At 43.2% G+C, this 22,422-nt stretch overlaps 1 protein-coding gene and 1 long non-coding RNA gene across 2 annotated transcripts in view; one reads left to right on the plus strand and one right to left on the minus strand.

Moving 5' to 3' along the window:
* The window catches only part of LOC106884889, a 38,838-nt gene that overhangs the window by 11,390 nt on the left and 5,026 nt on the right, over positions 1-22,422 (minus strand). The window contains exons 4-7 of the long non-coding RNA XR_001411315.1: positions 6,512-6,706; positions 4,279-4,402; positions 3,241-3,434; positions 2,817-2,984 (exon numbers count right to left, since the gene is read on the minus strand). This is a non-coding gene — a long non-coding RNA (uncharacterized LOC106884889). The remainder of the gene's footprint in view (positions 1-2,816; positions 2,985-3,240; positions 3,435-4,278; positions 4,403-6,511; positions 6,707-22,422) is intronic.
* SOCS1 (suppressor of cytokine signaling 1) lies at positions 18,016-21,209 on the plus strand. The gene is made up of 2 exons (XM_014936628.1): positions 18,016-18,241; positions 20,206-21,209. Exon 2 carries the CDS (start codon positions 20,281-20,283, stop codon positions 20,902-20,904), a length of 624 nt encoding a protein of 207 aa, XP_014792114.1. The 5' UTR covers positions 18,016-18,241; positions 20,206-20,280; the 3' UTR covers positions 20,905-21,209.

Consider the following 22,422-nt stretch of genomic DNA (forward strand, 5'->3'; position numbering starts at 1 on the left):
GACTCTCTGTTGTGCTCCAATGATAAAGCAACAGGTGACTTAAACCTGGGCAGCTGCATTTCAGCAGACAGGAAATGTTGCACAGTCACAAAAACTGAGACAACTTGTATTTAACCCTCTGCCTTGTGAGCGAAGAGGCTGGGTGTACATTCCAAATAGGGTTGGTTTTCTAACTTGCCTAGAACTCAGGGCAATTTACACTTATTTCTGGTCCAAAATGATATCCTCTTGATAATTTTAGCATTTATCGGCTACTACAGTTCTACAGTTAAGACTGAATACTCATTTAACCTCACTGGGATATGTACTATATTTACAGTATATTCTAGGAAATTTTAATTAGTTCATATTTTCATATGAAATACAATTACATAAAAAAGTATTTTTTTAACATGAACCACCCACCAATTCAGTATGATTTTCCTTCCCTCAGTTTTGCTAGTTTGATTTTTATGGGAAAATTGTCACTATTTTTTCAAACTGAATGAAATAATAGAGCTTTGAAATAGTTCTCATCTCTTCAGAGACTTCATTAAAGACATTTTCTTTAAAGGGGTACCATCATCTTTTTAACCTTATCAGTTTTATCCAACAGTTTACCAGTGAGATCATTTGTGGGAATGTGGGCGTTTCAGACCTAAATGTGGGAAATTCAGGCTCAAACCTTCCTGGCATAGAGAGGTTTAAGGACATACTTGTCAAGCTCATTTCGAAATGATGACCTCACCACAAGCCTGTGTAAGGAAGCATTCTCTGGTCTTCCCATGAACTAGCTATAGTTCACAGAAAGCTATTCAAAGCCATTGACCTGCAGAAAGAATGGGACTTGCCTTTAAGCCTGCAGACTGGGGCATTGATTTGAGAGAGGTGAGCCACTGAATTCTGGCTCAGCGTCAAATACCACTTATGTAGGTTATCTAATAACTGCTTAATGTACAAGATGTAACAGCACTCAGAGGAGGCACCAGAATCCTGTGTTTCCCACTCACAGGTGAGTGCTCTAGCCGTTAACGCTCCAAGTCTCTCTTGGCTAACAAATGCTCCTCCTTCCTTTTCATCGAGAAGAGATCTCTACTTAGTAGTCAGGATACCTTCCAGAAAAGGGAGGAACCAAAGTTTGACTGCACTCTTGCCAAGCAGGGATACAAATCTCACTTTTCCACATACTGAAGAGGTCTTCTAAGTACTCATCAGCTGCCCCAGCAACAGTCTCTCAGCTTGCTCCATTTTTAAAGGACTGCCATTCTTCAAAGACCGATTTTTGAACAAGCTCAAGAGGGGAAAAGCTTCAGACACACCTCTGTAGGCAATAGTTCCTTACTGGCTGCTTGCACAGCATACTGGCTGCTTTGGATCTCCTTTCAAAGAAACTCAGCTCTCAATGTGCACCACAGAGGACCATAATACAGGTCCAACACTTTATCTCAGAAACGTCCACATTTTCTTGGGCACTGCTCAATGTTGTGGCACACGTCTTTTTTGGCTTTTAGTGTAATTAATTAGTGCAAGGTCACCAGGCAGTCTGTTTCACAGCGGGGCTTAAATCCATGTCCTCATTTAACACTCAGGCTAATGGATTGTCTCCTTGCTGGGCCTATTTCCCAATCTGCAAATACAAAGCTGGTCCCTGCAAAAGGCTTTGCAATACACAACTGACAAGCATGGTTTAAACAGCACATTGTATTGTCCTTCACCTAGCGAACTACCCTTGTCACACTTCAAAGACAAGCAAAGCAGGGTTTTATTATTTCCCATATAGACATATTATGAAAGTACACTCTAAATGCTTGCAATGAGATCACTGACAAAAGAAGTAAATATTAGAGATACAGTGGGAGTGAAGAGGGTGGACACTATGGAAAATAACTTGCATGATAAAGTAATCAGATGACAGGATGAATTTTCAACAGACTGAGTACTGAATCAAATGGAGGCATTTGAACAGATTTGCAGCGATCATCCTGACTCTCCTCTAAAGCTCAACTAATGACAGACAGCGATAGATAATAAGAAAGACCGTAAGGATCTTGTGAACCCTGAGCCTCTACTTGAGCAGTGATAAGCTGGAATGCTTTTACTAGATGTCTTCAGCATGCAGGGATGAAAACATGATTTTTCTGTCCAGCAGAGGGGGCTTGGCAGTAAATTTTCTAAACACAAAACCAAACTAGTTCTTTGGAAATTGAGTAATACTAAAATTAAACTGACTTTTAGAGGAACTTGCATAGTATTATAGATAAAACCAGAACTTCCTACAAACAAGAGATTCAAATATAACAAACTTCCTACAAACAAGAGATTCAAATATAAACAGACACAAATCAAATTGAGTGTTGTTCTGGCTCTTAGTTTCCCTTTCTTCTCAGTGTGGCTTTTCTATTTCAGCAGAAAGACCTTGCAGTTATACCTGACACGCACAGTGTGCAAGTGAAAAAGTTTTTGCTCCTAATTCCTTTGAAAAGCTGAGTCCAAGTTCCTACTAAACCTGTCCCTTTAAACTACTACAGTATATGTACAAGAAAATCACAGGGATGACATTAAGGTAAACTCCTAGGGGAAGGTCTTCCATGACACTATAAAGCTGTGTGTTTGAAGGCAAGACATATAATCTGAGTCCAGGAGTTTACAGCATGGATATCTAATTATTTGAGGCCACTTTGTAGTTTTAAACAGTAGACATAAATCTGGGTGGCCACAAGAGCCACTGGCAACCTCACAATATGGGTGAGACCAAAACCATGGATGTAATCCAAGGTGGTGGTGTACAGAAGCACATTTAAATCTAATGCTTAGTGCTAAGTTGCACACAATGTTACCTTAAGACAAATGAATGACACGAGTTGCTCTTGAAATGAAAATCTGTGGCTAGTCTTCTGGTGAAATTCCTCTTTTTCATGGTTAATTGAATTTGTCCCCCAAATATTGTTTCCTTGCTCAATTTCCACTCACATAGAAGAAAAGTGCAGGCAGGTGCATTTGAATACCTGGGAATTATATTCACTTGATTACTTCTGATGAATATAGTTTGACTCCATGTGTGAGCACTTGAATGGCACTGTTCAGTGCTGTTCAAAGTACAATTCTTTTATTTCTAGTGAGAACTAGCTGCCAATTTTAATTATAGGTTCTGGTAAATGCAATTATTTTCACCTCTGCAGCTCCAGCTTCTGGTGAAGGAAATACTGAAAATAACGATGCACTAGAGCATGCCAGATGTATCAGAAGGTGCAAATAACTCACCATGAGCAGTAAGGCTGCAACACTTTCTCTCGCTGACATGGGCAGGGGCTGTCCTGTTCCACGCACAGCAGCAGTCCCCATGCAGGGATGCTGATGGATGCAGCACTCTGCAGCAGCCCGGGCTCTGCCTCCCCACAGCCCGCACCGGCCATTCTGGTGAGCTCTTCTCAGAAGGCAGGATCTCAGCAGAAGCCCTGTGTTTGTGGAGTACAAGAGTCACCACCCACCTAACCCAGTAATTTGCCTTAAGTACTAATATTCTTCAAAAAGGAGTATATGGGGGAAGAGAAGGATGAGAATTCTGGTGACCTGGTGAAATAATATCATAATTTAGTGTGGATATCAGATTGTGTGTTGAACCTTCTATTTGGAAGTGAATATACTGTGTACTGACAGACTATACGTCACCATAGTTCTCATAGTAGAAAAAGATGGGCTCTGAGGGTTACAGCAGTCCATTGGGAGGAAGTGGGATGCAGCACTGTGTGCCCTCAGTCCCCAAACCAGGATCTCAGTTAGTGGCACTGGCTCTAGGTGGTGATCCCCAGCCTCTCCTGCCTATGAGTCCCCTCATCCACACCACATCTGCAATGCTTCCACCCATGGCTCTCAGTTCCCCCGTTCTCTGGACCCATGCTTTACCCCACTTCTCCAAATCCATTTCAGAAACTCTCCCTTCTCTATACAGCTGCCTTTCTTCTCACAAAATTAAAATATCCAGCCTTCCACACCAGAGCATCCTCTCCTTGATCCAAACACCCTGGGATACACATCCTCCCTAGACCTTCCCTTTCCACCTGCCTGGAATCACCCCAGAGCTGTTTCCTTATAACTCTCAGGTACTCCCAGTGCTGCCCCTACCTTATGGCCCACTCCCCAGTGTCAGGTCCCCCAGTGCCAGCCACTCCCTGGCTCACTTTGGCCTCAGCAATAATCTGAGCTCCTTCCTGGCACCAATTCCTTGGGTATTCCCTCCTCAGGTGCACTTTGTGAAAACCTTGACTCCTGCTTTTCAGAGGGGAGGATCTCAATACATACCAAATCCTCCACCATTCACAGCTGTAAGAGCAGCAGAAAGACTTGTCTGAGGGAAAGCAACTGGGCGTCAGCTTTCATAAAGCAATACCTCACATAGCACTGCTGTATGTGGTACTGGAGAGGACTGAGGAAGAGAAAAGAGAAAAAAGGTGGGCAGTTATGGGAATTTGCAAGAAAAAAAAAAAGAAGCTACTTTGATGTTAATAACCTGAGTCAAAATACAAGGAGGCTGAACTTCCCAGAAAGGAAGTTCACTAACAAGGAACCACAGATAACCTTCAGATGCTAAACTGAAAACTCTGGAGGAGAAGGTAGACTTAATTCTCAGAAAAAAAACCTGTAGGAAATATACTTAATATCAAAGAGAGAAAGAAAGCAAAAGGCAGAGAGCATCTTGAAACTAAAACAGGTATTAAACAGAAATTACAGGAAGAAATTAGAAAACATCAAGCTGGAAAGCAGAAAAAAGCAGAGAGTGGAGTACATTTTAAACCTGGGACACTGGGATTTGTTCACACAGATGAGGTCAGATGGGGACAAACTTCCAGCAGTATTATGGAAGAAGCCAAGAAGGAGTTATCTGGGACTAGCACAGAGGGAGTACAATAAATCTTTAAAAAAAAAAAGGAAAAGGACTGTGAACTGGTGGAGAGGAAACAGGCTACAAATGAAAGAGGAAAGAAAGAAGCAACAAAATAAATATTGTATAGGACACAGAGAGAAAAAAGAACAGAACAGCCCATTCCAGCTCAGGTCATGGGAACCTGCAAATCTCCCAAATCTGCTTTATTAATTGCCAACGCCAAGTTTACAGCCATGTGAGTACAGAACTTTTCACATGGAGAGGCAACTATCTGTGCAGGTTCAAAATGGACAAGGGAAAGCATTCTCATAATTGCAAAGGATGTCCCCAAACTAGGAGCCCAGAGAAGTAAGATGACATCTGACAGCTTCAAATATAAAATATTCTAGGGTAAGTGAAACTCTAGATGCTGCTGACGTAAAAGCTACTAGACATTGCTACTGCTGTTATTTTAACAAGGGCACAGCTTCTTCCAGCTCAGTTCATCTTTCCAAAGATGCTAATGCATTGAAGGAACAATAGGTACATTAGAAAATGTATTATAAGCAAACATGGAGTCGTCTCCCATGCAGCATATTTACACACATACTGTTTAAAATAAAATAAAAAAACCCAACAGTCATTCCTGAGTCTTCTTCCATGTGAAATGAAAGTAATAAAAATTCAATTTTTAGGCCATCATGAGATGCAGGTCAGAGCCCAGTTAAAGCATGCTAATATAAGTCCCAAGAACTTTCACATGAAGGTCTAACAAAGATCCAAGCAGACCGACCATTTCCCAGGCATTGGTCATTGATAATCAGACAGCTTAACAAGAAGTCCAAACAGTCTCGTTGTTCTACTGTAAGATCATTGCCTTAAGACAACAAAAAATCATGGAATCACAGAATTGTTGGAGTTGGAAGGGATGTTCTAGAGATCATTTAGTCCAACTCCCCTGCCAAAGCAGGATTGCCTATAGCACATTACTCAGGACTGCACCAGGGGGGGTCTTGAAAACCTCCAGAGAAGGGGACTCCACAACCTCCCTGGGCAGCCTGTTCCAGGGCTCTGTCACCCTCACCTTAAAGAAGTTCTTCCTCATATTTGAGTGGAACTTCCTATGTTCCAGCTTGTGCCCGTTAATAATGGGTCATATTGTCAATTCGGTTCCTCCAGGGATGAATGGAGTCCCTCTTAATATGGTGCAAAAAAAGAAGTAAAAATACCCAACTAGAAACGGGTGTCTGCGCTGAGTTCCCAGTGATTCAATGGCTGAGTCACAGTGGGTTCTTGGACATGCAGGGGAGTTTTAGCAGGAAACCGCCCACCGCTTTATTTACAGCTCCACTTCAACTATGCCATTCGACTCAGCTCAGTAGATGATTTTTATCACTCTAGATGTTGTGGATGCATTCGCACAGAGACACTTTCCAAAAGGCCACATATGTTTAGCATCAGTTTTTCATGACGATTCTATATATTCACTTCAGATGGAAGAAATACTGCCCCTTCTACCTCCAGTATGAAAGTACCTTTTCTCCATCCACTCTGAGGTGTTTGAGTCATACCTGACCTGCAGGCACGCTTTGCATTGCTGAACTGTATCTGTTTAGAAACTAGCCATTGTATACCTTATACAGGCAGCTACAGTAGCACAAAAGCACTCACCTTCAAAATTTGGACAATTCTGGTGCCTCATCATTAGCCGTAAGGAAGGCGGGAGCTCAAAGATCCAGAAAAGGTGGGGGGACACAGTTCTGCCAGCTTATCCTGCCTCAACTCAGTGATCTCCATGTTCAGCACTTGGAGACAGAATCTTGCGCTCCCACATACAGCACATTATCTTTTTGCCAATTAGCATAACTAAAACAACAATAAGTTTGTATCAAAAAATAGCTCTGGAATGCTAGCCAAGTTTCTTTTTATACTTTTCTTCTTTGTAAAATACAGAATTACCTATAGAAAATGATGTTTTAAAATGTAGTTGTTTGCAAATTCCAGACCTTAAAATTTATTCCTTGTCTTTTCCTACAAATTCTGTCCTAGTTTTGTGAAAGAGTTAAGATCACGCATTTCACCAGCACCCCTGCATCACTCGGTGCACAGATGTGTGAGTGGGCAGATTTCAGGTTGCATGAGCAAATGTAAATCTGATATTGCCCAGTTTTTCAGTTCTTGGCTTTGTAAACCACATAACATCAGTGCAGTGTGCACGCCAGCGTGCAAGACGGGAGGAGGGCTGTGGTAAGCGCTGTACTGAAGTGTAAACGTCAGTTTACAGCTAACTAGGAGAACAAAAGAGGAAATGGGGTAATGATTCTCTGGAACAGCGATGGGGTCTCTTGCACAGTCTCATGATTGCACCAAACTCCTGATTTCAGGGGGGAATGGCTGCTGAATCCCCAGTGATGAGGACTTGTCTCCATTTGGTGCGGTAAAGCCAGCACAGTACAATGCCAAGACACAGACCCTCCCAAATCTGCTGCTTCCTGCCATCGTATTTCCCCAGCCTTGAAAAGGGGACTGGGAGGAGATATGGGAAGAAACATAAAGACAAGAAAATACTTCGGTTGGACCCATTTCTCTCTGCATATACCAGTATACAGAAAGGTTTATGCAAATTAGAATCAGTCACAGGACTTCTGGGAAATTGCCAGCGATTCTCAGTGTATGAGTGAAATTAAGACAGGGAAGTCTCTTAAAGCTGTTTCTGAATAGCTAGTAAAAACATCCAGTTCCATCCAGCAGCAATTGCTTTGGCAATCTACCTTGGCAGCTCTGGACACTCAGGATCACCTTTTCTTTTTCATGTTGCACAAAACTGTGCTTGTGGCTCATTTTTTAAAACCAGATTCAGCTTTAGCCCTGCCTTTCAAGTACACATTTGAGAGATCATCATACGTGGAGCAGAGAAAGGATGCTGAATGAATTACAAGAGAATATCTATTTGCCAAAGGCTCGCAGGCTGTACCATTCTTGGTGTTTTACGCAGCAAGTCTGTCACATGAAGAGGATTCATATGAGACCTGAAACAACTCAATGAGTGCAACGACGTAAAAACCAATGGGTTTACCTCCCCAGTCTCAAGTCTAGTGTTTCCCTATCCCCCCACATCACACCCCTCCTACCCTTCTACCACCACCACAACCACATGCTGGCACAAAATGAACAGAAAATAACCACACTCAGATCTGCCTGCCACCCGCTAGTGGAAACTGGGAATTCACTGGAATTCAGGGAACTGGAGGCAGGTCACATGCATTACACCCTTGATAACGCAATTTATCTGCACAGTTGATATTTTAGAGTTTCATGTATATAGTTCAGTTTCCCTGAAATTAACCTTTAAAAAAAAAAATAAATAAATAAGAGAAAAACCCACAGTCTTTCAGGGGGATCAGAAACCAATTTCAGGAAACACTACCAACTTTGATGGTAAACGCAGCCACTGAGAGTAAGCCACTCTGTGTGTGTGTATTGGACTAGTTTTTTATTGAGTTTCATATAGAAACAGGGGAGGAAAAGTATAAAATGCTACGCAACTTACTGCTGGAACCACATTGCTATATATTGCAGACTTATCAGTGGTGAACTATTTTTAGTACGGCCCATGAGCAAGCAAAAAGTGAGGACGTATTTTTTCCAGTGCTTGAACCAGGCAAACTGCTTTTTCCAGCCCTGACCCCTGGAACCCCCCAGCGCAGGGGTGCCTCGGCATTGCTCCCCTGGCACGGTGCACAGCATCGCCCTGCGCTTCCCCGGTCTGCGGCACAACCGCCAGCAACTGCGTGGGGGAAAACAGGACACTGAGAGAGTAAGGTAAAAAAACCACGAGGAATAAAAAGCCAGAATGAAGGGAAGAAAACAGAGGGAGTTAGGTGGTATCCTTTCAGATAATTCAAAAATCTATAATACAAATGTATCTAGAAGTGAGCTTCAAAAGTGAGCTTCAAATTGTTTTTCATCTCTTCAAAAATAAGCTATTTCTAGCAGTAAAGCTAAGGTCCAGACCCACTGCCCTATTCTGGGTGCAAGTCTGCTTTTCCATTTTGCTAAAAAAATCTACTTGGAGATCTTTGCCCAACTGCCACTAGCAGCATCAAGTCCAATGTGAAGTCACATTTGCATCCTTCCACAGCCATAGCATACCCATCGCATTCCTATTAAAGAACCAGCACATTCTACAGAACAAAATGTTCAACTTGCTCAATAAAGAAAAAAATTCCTGAAAAACACCCTAACATCACAGACATTGTACTATTGTTACTGTGTTTATATACTACTATAACTGGAAATCTTCTGAAGGGCTCTGATGAAGCTCCTGCCAAGCCTTTAGAAAAGAACTCTAAACTCAGAAAATACTTCCTCCTGACCAAAGCATATACTGCAAGTATGGAGTTGGGAAGATTCGGAGCATTTTAATGTACCCAGAGATCCTGGGTCTCTGGCAGGCCTCTGAAGCTAAGCAAACCTCTCAGGATGTGCCAACCCTTGTCTCTAAGTGCTCCACCTTCGCCATGTGTAACTCATGGCACTGTATGAGCATTAGAAAGGGACAGAGTTCTCACTGACTAACTGGAAAATCCATACTCCCTGTCAGTATTTTAACCTCTCCTTATAGACTCTGGGAGAGAGGATGCAAACCTATTTATATGGGAAAGCATTAGTGAGAGCACAGGATTTAAATTCACATTCATGGTTTTTGTTATTTCTTTGGTATTATAATTGTAGGTGCTTAATTGCATCAGTTTGCCTATAAAAGTTCTTGAGGGAAAAAGCCCCAACACTCGACATTCGAAGAATTATATCTGCTTTTTCTTGACAAGTTAGCACACAGCTAATCTGAATTTTTAAGCTGGTGACTACAGAAATCTAATTATGGAACCTCATCTTAGATATATAGTAAAACAGCAATCACCTGAAGGCTGCATTAATTTATGTTGAATGGTGCTGTAATATCAGGAATATACAGATGATTCTGTTTAGAAGTAAACCCGGAAAGTCATGGAAAGTCAGAGACAACTTCTGCTGCGGAAACTGAGAGGTCACTCAGGCCATACTCCAAGTCACGATATGAGACAGAGCCAGAATGGGACAGCTGGAGGAAAGATCTAAAGAGAAGCTCAAATTTAAACTCTGTGCATAAGAATAGCTCCAGCAACCTTACCAAAAGGTTTTCTGTGAGTAAAGTTGTATTAGAATGACTTGTGGTTTGAGGTCATCAGATGTCACTACTCTTACGTTCAATAAGTTTTTGAAGGTCACCTTGGCAAGCTCAATTCAATTTTTGTATGTGACTAAGTCTAACGCTTCCTCTAGACTCATTATCAGACATTTGGCCAGTATTTTGACGTTATTATGAACTGAAATAGATCTGCAATTGAAATATAACATAGCATTTCTTTCCAGTTTAAGATAACTGATGATAGGACTTCTCACAGTGTCAGAGAACAGAGCTGCCCTTAAAAAGTGAGTCATCACAGACGTCAAGCCTCCTATCAAGGACAATTCACAGATGTCTCCAGAACTCCAGAAGGAAATCCTCCAGGCCGGGCACTCTTCCCACTTTCATATTCTCAATTGCATAATTTATTGATAGGGAACATCAAGGCCTGTGTGCTAAGTTACACTAATTTTACATAATGTAATATTTCTTCTTAATTAATCCAAAAGCCTGTGTGGTGAGGTCCGTATCTAATATAGGTCTTTCTAAAATTAGAGAATGCTTCATTAGTATATTTGGATTACGTTTCTGATTTACCACTTTAACAAAAGATGCTAAAAATTCTACATTTAAAGGACTTCTGTCTTGTGTCAAAAATTGCCAGCTTATTCTCATGATTCCTAGAAATTCTGCTGGAGTTGGAATATGGTGAAGCTAATCTATTCTGAATACAGCTTGTTGAGTTCACATCTAAAATTGGCTGAGGTTTGCAATAAATCTGGAGAGGGAGGATGTCTGAAGAAAAAAAATCCAATTCTTTTTCCACAAGAGCAATTATGGTGGTTTTTTTTTTTCCTTTTCTTGGCAAACGAGGAATTAATACTTGTATTCTGAAGTAGACTGTTGAGTCACCTATCAGGACCTATCCTTTCTCCAGGGACAGGGGAGGAACATAAATCTGGCTTATTTCTCAATACTTTGAAAACTGAGAAATTAAAACTCATATTAGCTGTTTCTTACCTAGATCTTTGTAGATGTATGTTACATAAATAGCCAAGGCCATAAGAGGCCTATATAGGAGACCTATATATAGGATAGATAGACCTATAATCAAGATAGATTACAGTAATCACAGTAGGAATATGGAGGTCAGAATATCATGCAGTAGGAAAGCCCACAAAATGTTTTTTCTCAAAGCTAAGTATTAATAGCAATTTGTTCAGATCCAGACTTGATGACTTCAGATATTAAAAATCTAACCGAGTCATCTGAAAGTCTCTCAGTGCGTTGTGAAAGAAATATGATTGTCCACCTGGATCTGGATGAGAAGCTGCAAGATGCTGCTATGCCATCACCTTCTGATTTCTCTATGTGCTACATCTGCCTCCTGTAACAGCGCTGTTCATTTTAAGGACTAGACCACTTTTTTCCTTTTAATTTGTACTACTGAGTCTCTCTACATTCAAGGAAATAGAACTGAATCATTTGACCATGCTAAGAATGAATTTTAATCAGTTTCTGTGGACTAAAAACCAAAGGTAAGGGAACATTTGAGTCATTTGCTCCACCTCACCCCAACTATAAAAATCTCCTCATATGTGGATTATGCTCATGAATGAAATGCATCAGAAACTGATGCCACAACCTTCAAATTACTTCAGCAGAAGCTCAGCATTTGCACGTGGTTTGAATAGACAGAATCATGGGAGCATGTGAAAGGGCATCAACACCATTCACCTTCACCAGCAAATGCAAATTTGTAATCACGTAAGCAAGGCAGGACACAATCTAAACAGGCATTGAAAACAAAGAGAAGTGGTAATAAATGCTTGTAAGAATGGGAAGCTATAAGAGCGGAGGGTAAAGATACCAGTAAAATAGTAATAAAGAGACACTGGAAGCCTTTTGAGATTATGAACTGATGTTTTGCTCGGTGTCCTGAAGGTTCCCACTCAAAAATAAATTTTCCCCAAAGCTTATTCCTGTGCTTTCTTTACAGCCAGCATCCCCTTCCCATATTACATGTACATATACTTGTGAGGACTCTAGCAGTATGTACAAACAATAACCTTGGCTCCAAAACCAGAGCACAGTTCAGTGCTATGGCTGATTTTCCTGTGCTGTGTTACCACTTTTCTTTCACGGCCCTGGGATCTGAAAAGACACAAGAACGGGGAACCGGAGAAACACAAGAATGTGGCTTCAACAGCAAGGGAGAGAGCTGCCGGGGCAGTGTAAGAGGCAATGGAAAGGGAGCAGGGGCCTGTACTGGCTCAGTTTGGAAAGGATCACTCAGGTATCGCGGTAGCCAGACTGACGTAAAATTAGTAACTGGCTCCGAAATTCAAGGTCTATGTTCCTCCAGCCAGCACTGAAACCTCTGTAGTGTAGTAAGTGTATCTGGAAGCCAAACTACCTTCATATGGTTCTGCTTTAAACTATCCAGTTCAGTATTTATAGCAGCGGTCCCCCTGTATGAATGACAGCTGCTACCTCTGCAGTTAGCACCAACATTATTTTTAGGGATCCAGAGTTCCTCCATCAATTGTGGAGCACCGACATACATATACACACCCCTAAGCAACGCAAATCTCTCATTCATATGAAAAAACACCAGAAATCAGGCTGCCCTTTCACAGTGCTTTTACCAACAACTTGAAGCTTTCCTTTTTGTTTTTTTCCACTCAAGTAATTACCAAGCAGGATGTCTAAACTACTGAAATGCAGAAAACACAAACCACATTTTTGTATGGTTAACTGTTCGGCATTTGAATTCATGAGACTAATGCAAATCTTGATTTGACTTAGTTAATATCAACAAAAGAACTTCCACTGAACTCATAGCCTCAGACGCTTGATTTATTACTTATTTGAAGTATAACAGTTTATATCTCTTACAGAGATACAGTTCAGACAATTTGGACTATTCAAAGGAACTTATGGCAAGGAGAGGTGCAACTCTTACTCAGCGTTAGTTCACCTAACTTCCAAAAAACACAGCTGTTCAGCCTAGCCAGTAGACGTGGGTGCTTTCTTGCAACTAATACTCACAGCCATCCTTTTTAGAAGACAAACCCACAAATTTCTATCACCCATCCTAGCTGGATGAGATCTGACTTGTAGGTTATCTGCAGAACACCACATACTTCAGTTCAGGCATGAATTATTAATTCTGTACCGACTGGCTAGCTCTCGTCTAGGTATAGGCACGATGCTTATCAAGGCTTGATAACGAATTGGTGACATCTCAAAGTGTATTTTGTTCTTGGCATAATGCCTTTTGTATGCTGTGACAACACATCGTTCTTCAGTGATATCTAGCATTATAATTAATATCAGTGTAAAGTGAGTCATTTTTAGAACCATTTTTAGCCGGAAGTAAATGACCAAAAGGATAACAGGATGAGCTGTATTCATCAGGCCCACAATTACTATCTCTTAACTTAAAAAATGGTAGCATGGGTAGTATGGAAATGGAGATGTGTGAGGAAATATCTAGTCACAATAGTTACATCTTTTGGGCATGTCCCATTTAAATACATCAAACTCTGACCTTAATACCGAGCTGCAGTGGGTGACGGAGGTTCACACTTCTCTCTGTGCTGCTGGTTTCACTGCATCTGAAAGCAGACTCAGAAACAGTGCGGTGTCTAATTTACTTGCAAAATCAAAGAATTCCGATTTCAGGGGTTTCGTTTAAATGAAAATTCAGATTCCGGAGAAGAAAACAAAACCCACTAAAACAGGAAGGATGGTATTGTGGTTAAGTTTCTAGTATGGGGCTCTGAAGACCTGAATTATGTTCCACTCCTAGCCCTTCTGCAGATTATCTTGCTCTGTGACTTTGAGCAAATCACTGAATCTCTCGGTGCTTCGGTTCCCCTTTTCTAAAGATGATGTTGCTGATTTGGTCAGTTTAGATAATAAGCGCTTTCATGTAAGAGCTACCATTTACAATATCAGCACAAGAGAGGCTCTAACCTGAAAACACTAATAGTAAAATATGTGACCCTATTTACTTGAACTGTTCTTACAAGAAAATAGCAATTTATTAGACTTGGAAAAATATTTTGATTACTCACTGACAAGTGTCTTTATAACAATAACACAACTGAGCTGATTTAACATTCCCATATTAATTCCCATGCTGATCACCCACTTGCTATACCAAAATTCTAATTGCCAGATACATTGGCCTGCTAATTAACCCAGCTTTATAACAGAATCAGTGTCTGCTTTTATTCTCAAAAATTAGGGACAAAGCTGAAATGGGGAGTGCCTGCTGATTTTCTAAGCCTTTCAAGTTTTTTTGATATTTTTTGTTTGTTTGTTTCTGAAGGACTGTCCCTGCAGGGGGGATTAATTCAGCAGGGTGTGGAGTGCCCCATAAGGGAATTTATACTGGGGAATACCATACATGGTATCACAACCTCCTCCCTCTTGGTTGTTTCAAAGGGTGAGGAAAAGCTTTGAGGATAAATAAAGGAAGCTCTGCCTGCATTATACTGCTGCCAGCGGGGCTAAGAGTGTGGGTTTTTGAAAAACAAATTAACAAACAGGCAAATGTCTCATGTATCCCCAACAGATACAGTGCTCTCCTACTTTCAAAACCATCTTCAGAACTATGTTTTTTCCCTTGCTGCCTCCTGGCAGATCTTTCCTGGCATCCATATTCCTTGTGCTTTCTGAACAGATTACCTCTACCCTTTGCCCCATTTCTAGCCAGTAAACTGTGCTCCTTCTGCACAAACACCTTGCAATTCCTCTGAATTTTCTGTCATTTTCCAAGCCAGTGTTTACAAAATAGGGGTAAGGAGTTTTATTTTTAACAAAACCTGATAGAACCCTTCTGATCAAAAGGGTTTACTTTCCTGCCCCAAGAAACAAGGGAGAAAGGGGTATGGGATAATGTCTCCCAATCATTTTCTTTCTCCCCAGACTTTGCCTTTCTCTTCTGAGACCACCAGCGATGAAGAAGGGGAACACAATTTGTTTCTCCATGTGAAACAGTACTTTGTGAAGAGGAGAAAAAAAGGCATTTCACAAGGAAGCCTTTACTTACCAATCAGATTCTAAGTCCAATTCACCTTGCAATAAGCAATAAGTGGTCATTAAGCTGAGAGACAGAACACAGATCAGAATCACCTAAACTGTCAGGAGTGCTGTCAACCAGTCGTTTCTCGAGAGCTTTCCATGGGTGCCCTGCCCAGCAGCTCTGCACCGGCTCCAGCCGATGCACTGCCCTCTACTGGCATGGAGCTCTTTCCAAGGCCCCAATTAGGGGGATATTCAGTGGAGGGAGAGGAGGTAAGGAAGGAAACAGAAGGATGGGAATGAGGGGTTGCAAAAGGAAACGTTGAGTGGGCAAAATTGAAATTATCCCAAGAAAGCTCAACTTGTGGGACCCTCAAGTCTAAAACCCTAGCTCTTCCTATCACAAGATTTCACTCACTGTACAAGTCTTTTTCACGTTACGATTGATGCCCACTTCTCCTGGGCAAGCCTTTTTAAGGCACTTTGTGGAGCACCCCAGACCACTCTCATCGCAATTCACACGGAGATGGTATCAAACTCCTCAAGCAGCAACCTGACGCCTTTGGCTGTTGGTGTCCGAGCTGGCAGGCTCACTCCATCGCTCTCCTCAGCGACTGGGAGTTCACCTACCCATTCGAGTCCTGCCAAGCTCTGAAGCTTTGCAACTAAATATTATTACCACATTCCTGCTCAATGAGGAAGACTTTTTGGACAGACACTTTGTCAGCTGCGCTACTCAGTACGTGGCAGACAGACCGCACGTGCACCTGGAGGATCTTTCTTTCCCCTGTGATCTTACAAAATTAAAAATTACGTGAGAGTGGAACAGCTTTCCTGGCACACCTACAGCAACCTGCAGCCAACCTCCGTCTCATCTGAGAAGCACTCATACCACCGTGCTGCATTACAGCCGTGCCGCGCTTCGCTCCTGAAAACCACAGTGGTGGCAGGAGCCAGGAGCGCAGCCGTGGGAAGGTAGCTGGGCCGGGCGCCTCGGGGGCTAGGTGAGGAGTTAGTGGATCAGAGCTGGTACTTTTGGCTCCAATTTACCTTTTTGTGACACAGCTAGGCACTTCAAATCTCTTTTCTTTGGCAGAGAGCACTTTGTCTCCTCTAAGTAGTTGACTTTAAGCTGTTAAAGGCAAGACCTGTCTGAACAAGAGCTGTGCCTTAAACAAAACAGTCATTGAATCTACTTGCTGCATGGAGTGCAGTGCACCAGAGCAAATAGTGGCAAAACATTTCTCACTATTGCATGTTCAAATTCTAGAGTAAGTTTCAGTTCCACCATTCCTTCGTGCTTTTGTTTTACACAGAAAAGCAGCTGAGCTTCCCTCCCTCAGCTGTTTATGCCAAACCTTAGCTTAAGCTCAGTTGCTCAAAAATTGTTTGAAAGAAGATTCTGAGCACAAAGTGAATCTCTGTGCCAAGTCTTAAAAAGAACGATGAGCTCTGTTTCTCCAAATTCATGACAACTATACTTTTGCATGACAGATCATAAGCAGTAAATTTTGGTGGCTAAAGCATCATCAGAAATTTCCCAGTTCACCTATTGTACACTGGCTCCACATCACCGTAAGGCATGTACTGCCATCAGGTTAATTCAGTCTGTTACCACGCTGGACTTTGAAAAGAATATTCAGTCTCAAAGCAGGAAATACATTCCCTCAACTTCATCCCAAAGGACAACTCACAAGTCCTTGCCAGCCCCTGTCCTCTTAATCATCTGACAGAAACATTTCATTGTCACAAAACATCATTGTTGACTGCAAGGGAAAAACATCCTCTCTCTGCTCCTAACGTAAAGAAGCACTCTGGCTGCAAAACCCCCATGTCCCACCACACGCCCCCAACCATGCACGCTCTGGAAGCAATGCAGTCGTCTATTGATACCAGATTCAAGAGTCAGTGGAATTAGTCACAAGTCTTCTGCATTTTTGCACAGGCCTATGCAGATGAATTACTGCACAAGGTATATACTAGGGTACTTGGCTTTCAAAAAGACAAGGAATAATCAAAAGAAAGACTCCCTGGCCTTTTAAACAGGTGTTGGCTACTACTTTAAGAAACATCCTCTTTGGTAGATAGCACACTGGACTGGGGCTTGCTTAAGGGAGCACGTAAGACACTGGGTGGGTACTGGAGGTTTCAAATCTCTGGGCGAGCAGAACAGCACCCCAAGCCTCCCGCACTGGCTGCTGGCAAGGTTATAAATACAGCTGGGGATTTGAACAGTTACTTTTAAATCTGATTACCCTATAGAAAACCCCAGGGAAATTCTGTTTTGAGAACTCAAAACCCAGTGAGGTGTCTGCACAGTCTCTCAGCAGAAGGATCATAGATTTCTTTGAATGCTTTTCACACTCTAAAATTATTATTGGTCTACATTTGCTCCCCTTCTTGGACATTTAAGTTATACATTTAGTCCTCTCACCTGTTCTGTCCATGCTGACCTGTTAGCTTTGAGGAGAGCAGCTATGTTCATGTTAAAACTTCTCATGTTGGTTGGTTGCTTTTCTTGCCATTGTCCCCCCATGTTCTGAGCTAGCTGCCAGGCCAGAGCCCTGTAGCCACCTACCTCTAGTGTCCCCTCGCCTCCCCGTGCCAGCAGCTCCTGCGGGGCCAGCCCGACCCTGCACCCAGGGGCACGTTCTGCACCACCGCTTCGCTGGGGCTGTCCAAAAAAAAAGGGGGGAAAAAAGAGGAAAACCAGATTTAGTCGGGGAGCCCAGCAGCAGCGGGCCGGGGAGCCCGCGGGGGCCGGCAGCCCCACCGCCGGGGTTCCGCAGCGGGGGCAGCGCCCGGCCGTGCCGGCGGAGCCCCCCCCGGAGCTGCCTCGGCTGGCCCGGGCCGTGACTCATTCGGAAAGTGAAAGTGAAGGAGCGGCCACGTGTTTTCGGAGAAGGCAGGGGAGGAGCCTTAAGGCAGAAAATCAACGCCGCCGCGTTAAATAGAAAGCAGAGGCGATGAGCGGGGCCAGAGCGCTGGAAGTGCAGCTCGCCCGCCCGCTCCGCGGGAGCCCCGGCTCGCTGCGGCGCCAGGCAGGGCCCCCGCTCGGAGGATGCTCAGCCGGCCGCCGGGGCCAGCACTAGCCGCCGGGGCCAGGACTAGCCGCCGGAGCCGGCCCCTCTCCTCTCCGCAGCCCGCGCGCATGTTGCGCGCTCCGGGGACGGCCCCCGTCCGCGGCGCCCCGGGCGAAGGTAAGGGAGGGTCTGTGTCCCGCGGGGTCTCCGGGAGCCGCCTCGGAAGGCTCCCGCGCCGCAGCTTCAAGAGGTCAGATTTCGGAGGCACGACAAGGGAGCCCTTGGCTGTTGGGCAAGAGCGTGGTGGCTTCGGGGGTTTTAAACTCTTTTTTGGTTTGGTTTGGTTTTTTGGGTTTTTTTTGGGTTTTTTTCCTCCCTTTTTGGCTCGACGTCCGCGCTCAAGACGGAGCTCTCGTGCCTGGTATGGAGTAGCGGGAACAAACAATAAAGCGACCACGCAGTGGTTTTTGCGCAGCCCCGCTCCCCTCGCAGGACCCTCATCCCGGCCCGGCGGTGGAAGCGGAGCAGCCCCCGGACGGGACGGGCCCCGCCGAAGGCTCTGCTCGGGCGGAGGCGCGGCTCCCCGGTACCGGCCGCCAGCTCTGACGTTCAGGCTGTAAAGACTGGCGTGCCCCCGGTTTGCTCTGTGCCCTCTTGGAAAGGCACCGAAAACTCTCTCTGGGCGATGGACGGCTTGTGCTAGGGAGCCCTGCGATTTTTAGATCTCGAGCTTAGTGGTTATTTCTCACCAGCGTGCCCTAAAATTTAATTTTTGTTAACTTTAAATACTGAGCGATAATCCTGGCCCAATAATTGGAAAAATTGACATCAGTTTCCTTTCCTTCTGCTGTGTAAAGAAAGCCCAGTGTTACTTTCAGCGTGTTAAGTTATTTGCCAGCATAAGGATTTTACAACCCTCTTTGCTGTTTCAGGAGGTAATGTGACCTAAATGAAACCAAACATCGAGTTGCTAAATTAGCAGAGACAGGAATCCAGCTGTGTACTTTCTTTGAAATCCTCATTAGCATGTTACCCTGAACTGTAAGATAGCTGAGGGATTCATTTCTGAGAATACTTCAAGGTTTCTCAACAAGCTGCTGCTGCAGATCTATATCTGACTGCAGGGATAAATCCTAAAATCTATGCTTGCCAGTAAGGTCAAGGCAGCTGGCGGAGATATATCGAACCACACTGTCAGAGGTAGACATTTCAGGCCAAACTCATTCCTGGTGCAGCACTGCTAATTCCTTTGAAGTAACACGAGGGATGAATTTAGTCCCTCATGCTGAAAGATATATCAATAGGAAGCAATTTAGATTGGGCCACTTAAAGTGCATGTAATACAAAAAAGAGAGAGAGAGACTGAGGAGTAATGCTTTAAGGGTTCATAGAGGTTGATTTGTGTAAGCTAGTGAGGTTGTAGCATTGCTGTCCCAAGGGAAAGTTGGGAAAATGGGAAACTGCCTTTTATGGCTGAGCCTCAGGTTAACAGGAGAGAGGAAAGTAGTTTTAGGATTACTATGTAAATTGGCAGTCTTACAGGCTGCCCTTCCAAGTTACACTTCAGTCGCACAATGGCATCTATTCACCTCACCCTCTTCCCCAATTATCCGGAGACATGCCCAGCTGCAGAGTTTACATTTCCTTCACCTTCTTTCTTTCTTCACACAATGCCCCAAATAATGATGTTGTCTGAGTTCCAAAATCTCAGTTGGGATTGGGGAAGGGATAGAGGGAGGTGCAGAGAAATTGGTAACTCTGTTGTAAAACCTTGTTGCTTTGTTCTTTAAAACTTGAGGACTTGATGGAGCACACACAAGAGAACTTCTCATTGAGAGGGTCATTTTGACTCGCTTTAGGTCTCAGTATACTTCTGTGGGCTCAGAGCAGGGGAACTGCATTATCCCCTGAAGCCGTTAATGATCCTTGCTAAATATTTTTGGAGCTTTGGGCTTTGCCATAGTGATAGACTGCTAATCTTGTCAGAAAGTGAGCAGTTGTTTGCCCAGTGTAAATTGGCAAATGAATATTTTATTATTTTATAATGGGTGGGAGGCATGTGAATGGAAGACTTGGTCATTCAGAGATTGCAGCTGCTTTTCTCTGGGGATCTCACATTGTGTCTCTCTTTGGCATTTCAGAATAGCTGCTGGAAAGCTGCCCTGCCGTAGCCACTGACGCTATGGAAGACCGCATCCGCTGGTCTCGGCTGTAGGATGGTAGCGCACAGCAAGGTGTCAGCAGATAATGCAGTTGCAGCAGACCCGAGATGTCTACTTGACCCTCCGGCACGGGATCGCTCACAGGCCCGAGGCTACCACGGCCCCGGCCGGCCCAGCACTGTGCAGGCCCACAGCAACACCCACTTCCGAACTTTTCGCTCGCAAGCGGATTTTAGTAGCATCACTCGAGCAAGCAGCCTGCTGGATGCCTGTGGCTTCTACTGGGGACCTCTGACTGTCAGTGCTGCCCACGAGAAGCTGAAGTCTGAGCCCGAGGGCACCTTCCTCATCAGGGACAGCACACAAAAGAATTGCTTCTTTGCCATCAGTGTTAAGACTGCGACTGGGCCCACCAGCATCCGGATAAACTTTCAGACTGGGCGTTTCAGCCTGGATGGCAGCAAGGAGAGTTTTGACTGTCTTTTTAAGCTGCTGGAACATTACCTAAAGTCCCCGAGGAAGGTACTGGTTACCCCCCTGCGCAAAGTCCGCGTGCAGCCCCTGCAGGAGCTCTGCCGGAAGAGCATTGTGAAGACTTTTGGAAGAGAGAACTTAAACCAGATCCCCCTCAATCCTGTTTTAAAGGACTATCTGAAATCCTTCCCATTTCAGATATAAGTACAGCATTAACTGCATAGGGACGCGTGAGAGATGCGTAAAGAAATCCAGCTTTCTGGGTTTTTAAACATGTTTGACAGTGAGCAAACTTATTTTTGTAGCAATTTACTGTATTTTGGGATGGAACTTGAACACTTGACTTCTTATGTTTACAAAAACTGTTTGCACAAACCTGGGGTTTTAAAACCCTGGTGTAATTTTTCTGCCAAGCAGAATATTTTATTATTTTATAATATTTTTAATGATATTAACATAATAAACTTTATTGTGAAAGTTTTTAAAAAAAATAGCATCTCTGTTTTTAGTTTTAAAGGCTCTGGTACATACCCTGCTGCTAAACTTTAACTGCTAATTGAGTGTGTAAGTACAGACAATAGACAGGTCTCCGTGTCCTGCTCTAGTGCTAGTCCAGCAGAGAGGATTCCTGCCCCAAAAAAACTAAACTAGAATGATGCAAGCAAGTAGAAAATGTATGCAGGATGAATCTGCTGCAGAATCTAGCTCTACTCTAAATCCATGAGAGCAGGAACAGTCTATTAAGACTACAGCGGTACAGAGTTTTTGAAAGAGTGAATGGAACCCTTGGCTGAGTTAATTGCACCACCTCTGGCTTGCCTTATTTCTATTAAAAGCTACAAGGCTCTAAGCAAGAAGAGGTTACTGTCTGACATAACCTAACCACATGAACGTCGGTGGGGAAAAATAAAACTGTCCAGAAATGCCATTCACACTCTTTAAAAGGCCATGAACACTGTATCATTATGATGCATTGGGGGAAGGATAGCTGAGTTCCCGCATTAAATTGGCATACAGAAAATGGCAAAGTTGCAGACATCTTTAGACTTAAAGGTATTCCTTGTATTAAATTCCTGGTTATCTACACAGCAAAGACTTGATGTTTTTAAAGAATCTATGACGTAGCTCCATGACAGGATCCAGAGAACATAAACTTATGGTTTTGCAGCTATAATTTCTAGTAGCTAAACTACATTCAGAGAAAGTTAAAATACAACAGACTGTTTTGTAATACTGTTTGTAGGAAACTGATGAAGGTACCGTTGGATTTCAATCTGCTCATAAAATGCAAAATCAATGCCCCATAGAGCTGTAACTGTGAATGAGTTGAGATGCCTAATTTGGCAAAATGTCACCTGCATTATGATCAAGTGATTCTCCCCTCCCCCAAGCATTTACTGAAATCCATGAAAAGCTGACTTAGAAAACCAGCTGAACCAAATCACTTCAAAGAAGGCATAGTCTTTCACAGAAATGTACCCTATCAGCACAGATCTTACAGTAACTGTAAGCAGTAAATGAAGTCAACTTTAGAGTTTGGAAGATAAAAGGTCTCTCCCTCTACTGTAATTCACATTCCTTTCAAAGCTAAAGCCACTTTAAAGAAACATCAAGTATGTGTTATAGAGTGTTTCTTACTGAACAATTTGTTTAATATCATTTACTCTATAAACTCAGCTCTTACATCATTAATGTTTCTTTGGAATAAATAGGTTTCTGCCT

The sequence above is a fragment of the Calidris pugnax genome, unplaced genomic scaffold, assembly GCF_001431845.1.
Source record: "Calidris pugnax isolate Ruff unplaced genomic scaffold, ASM143184v1 scaffold17, whole genome shotgun sequence".
Lineage (NCBI taxonomy): Eukaryota > Metazoa > Chordata > Aves > Charadriiformes > Scolopacidae > Calidris > Calidris pugnax.

Excerpts from the sequence above, each read along its gene's own strand:
- SOCS1 (XM_014936628.1), top strand. The coding sequence starts at position 20,281 with ATGGTAGCGCACAGCAAGGTGTCAGCAGATAATGCAGTTGCAGCAGAC.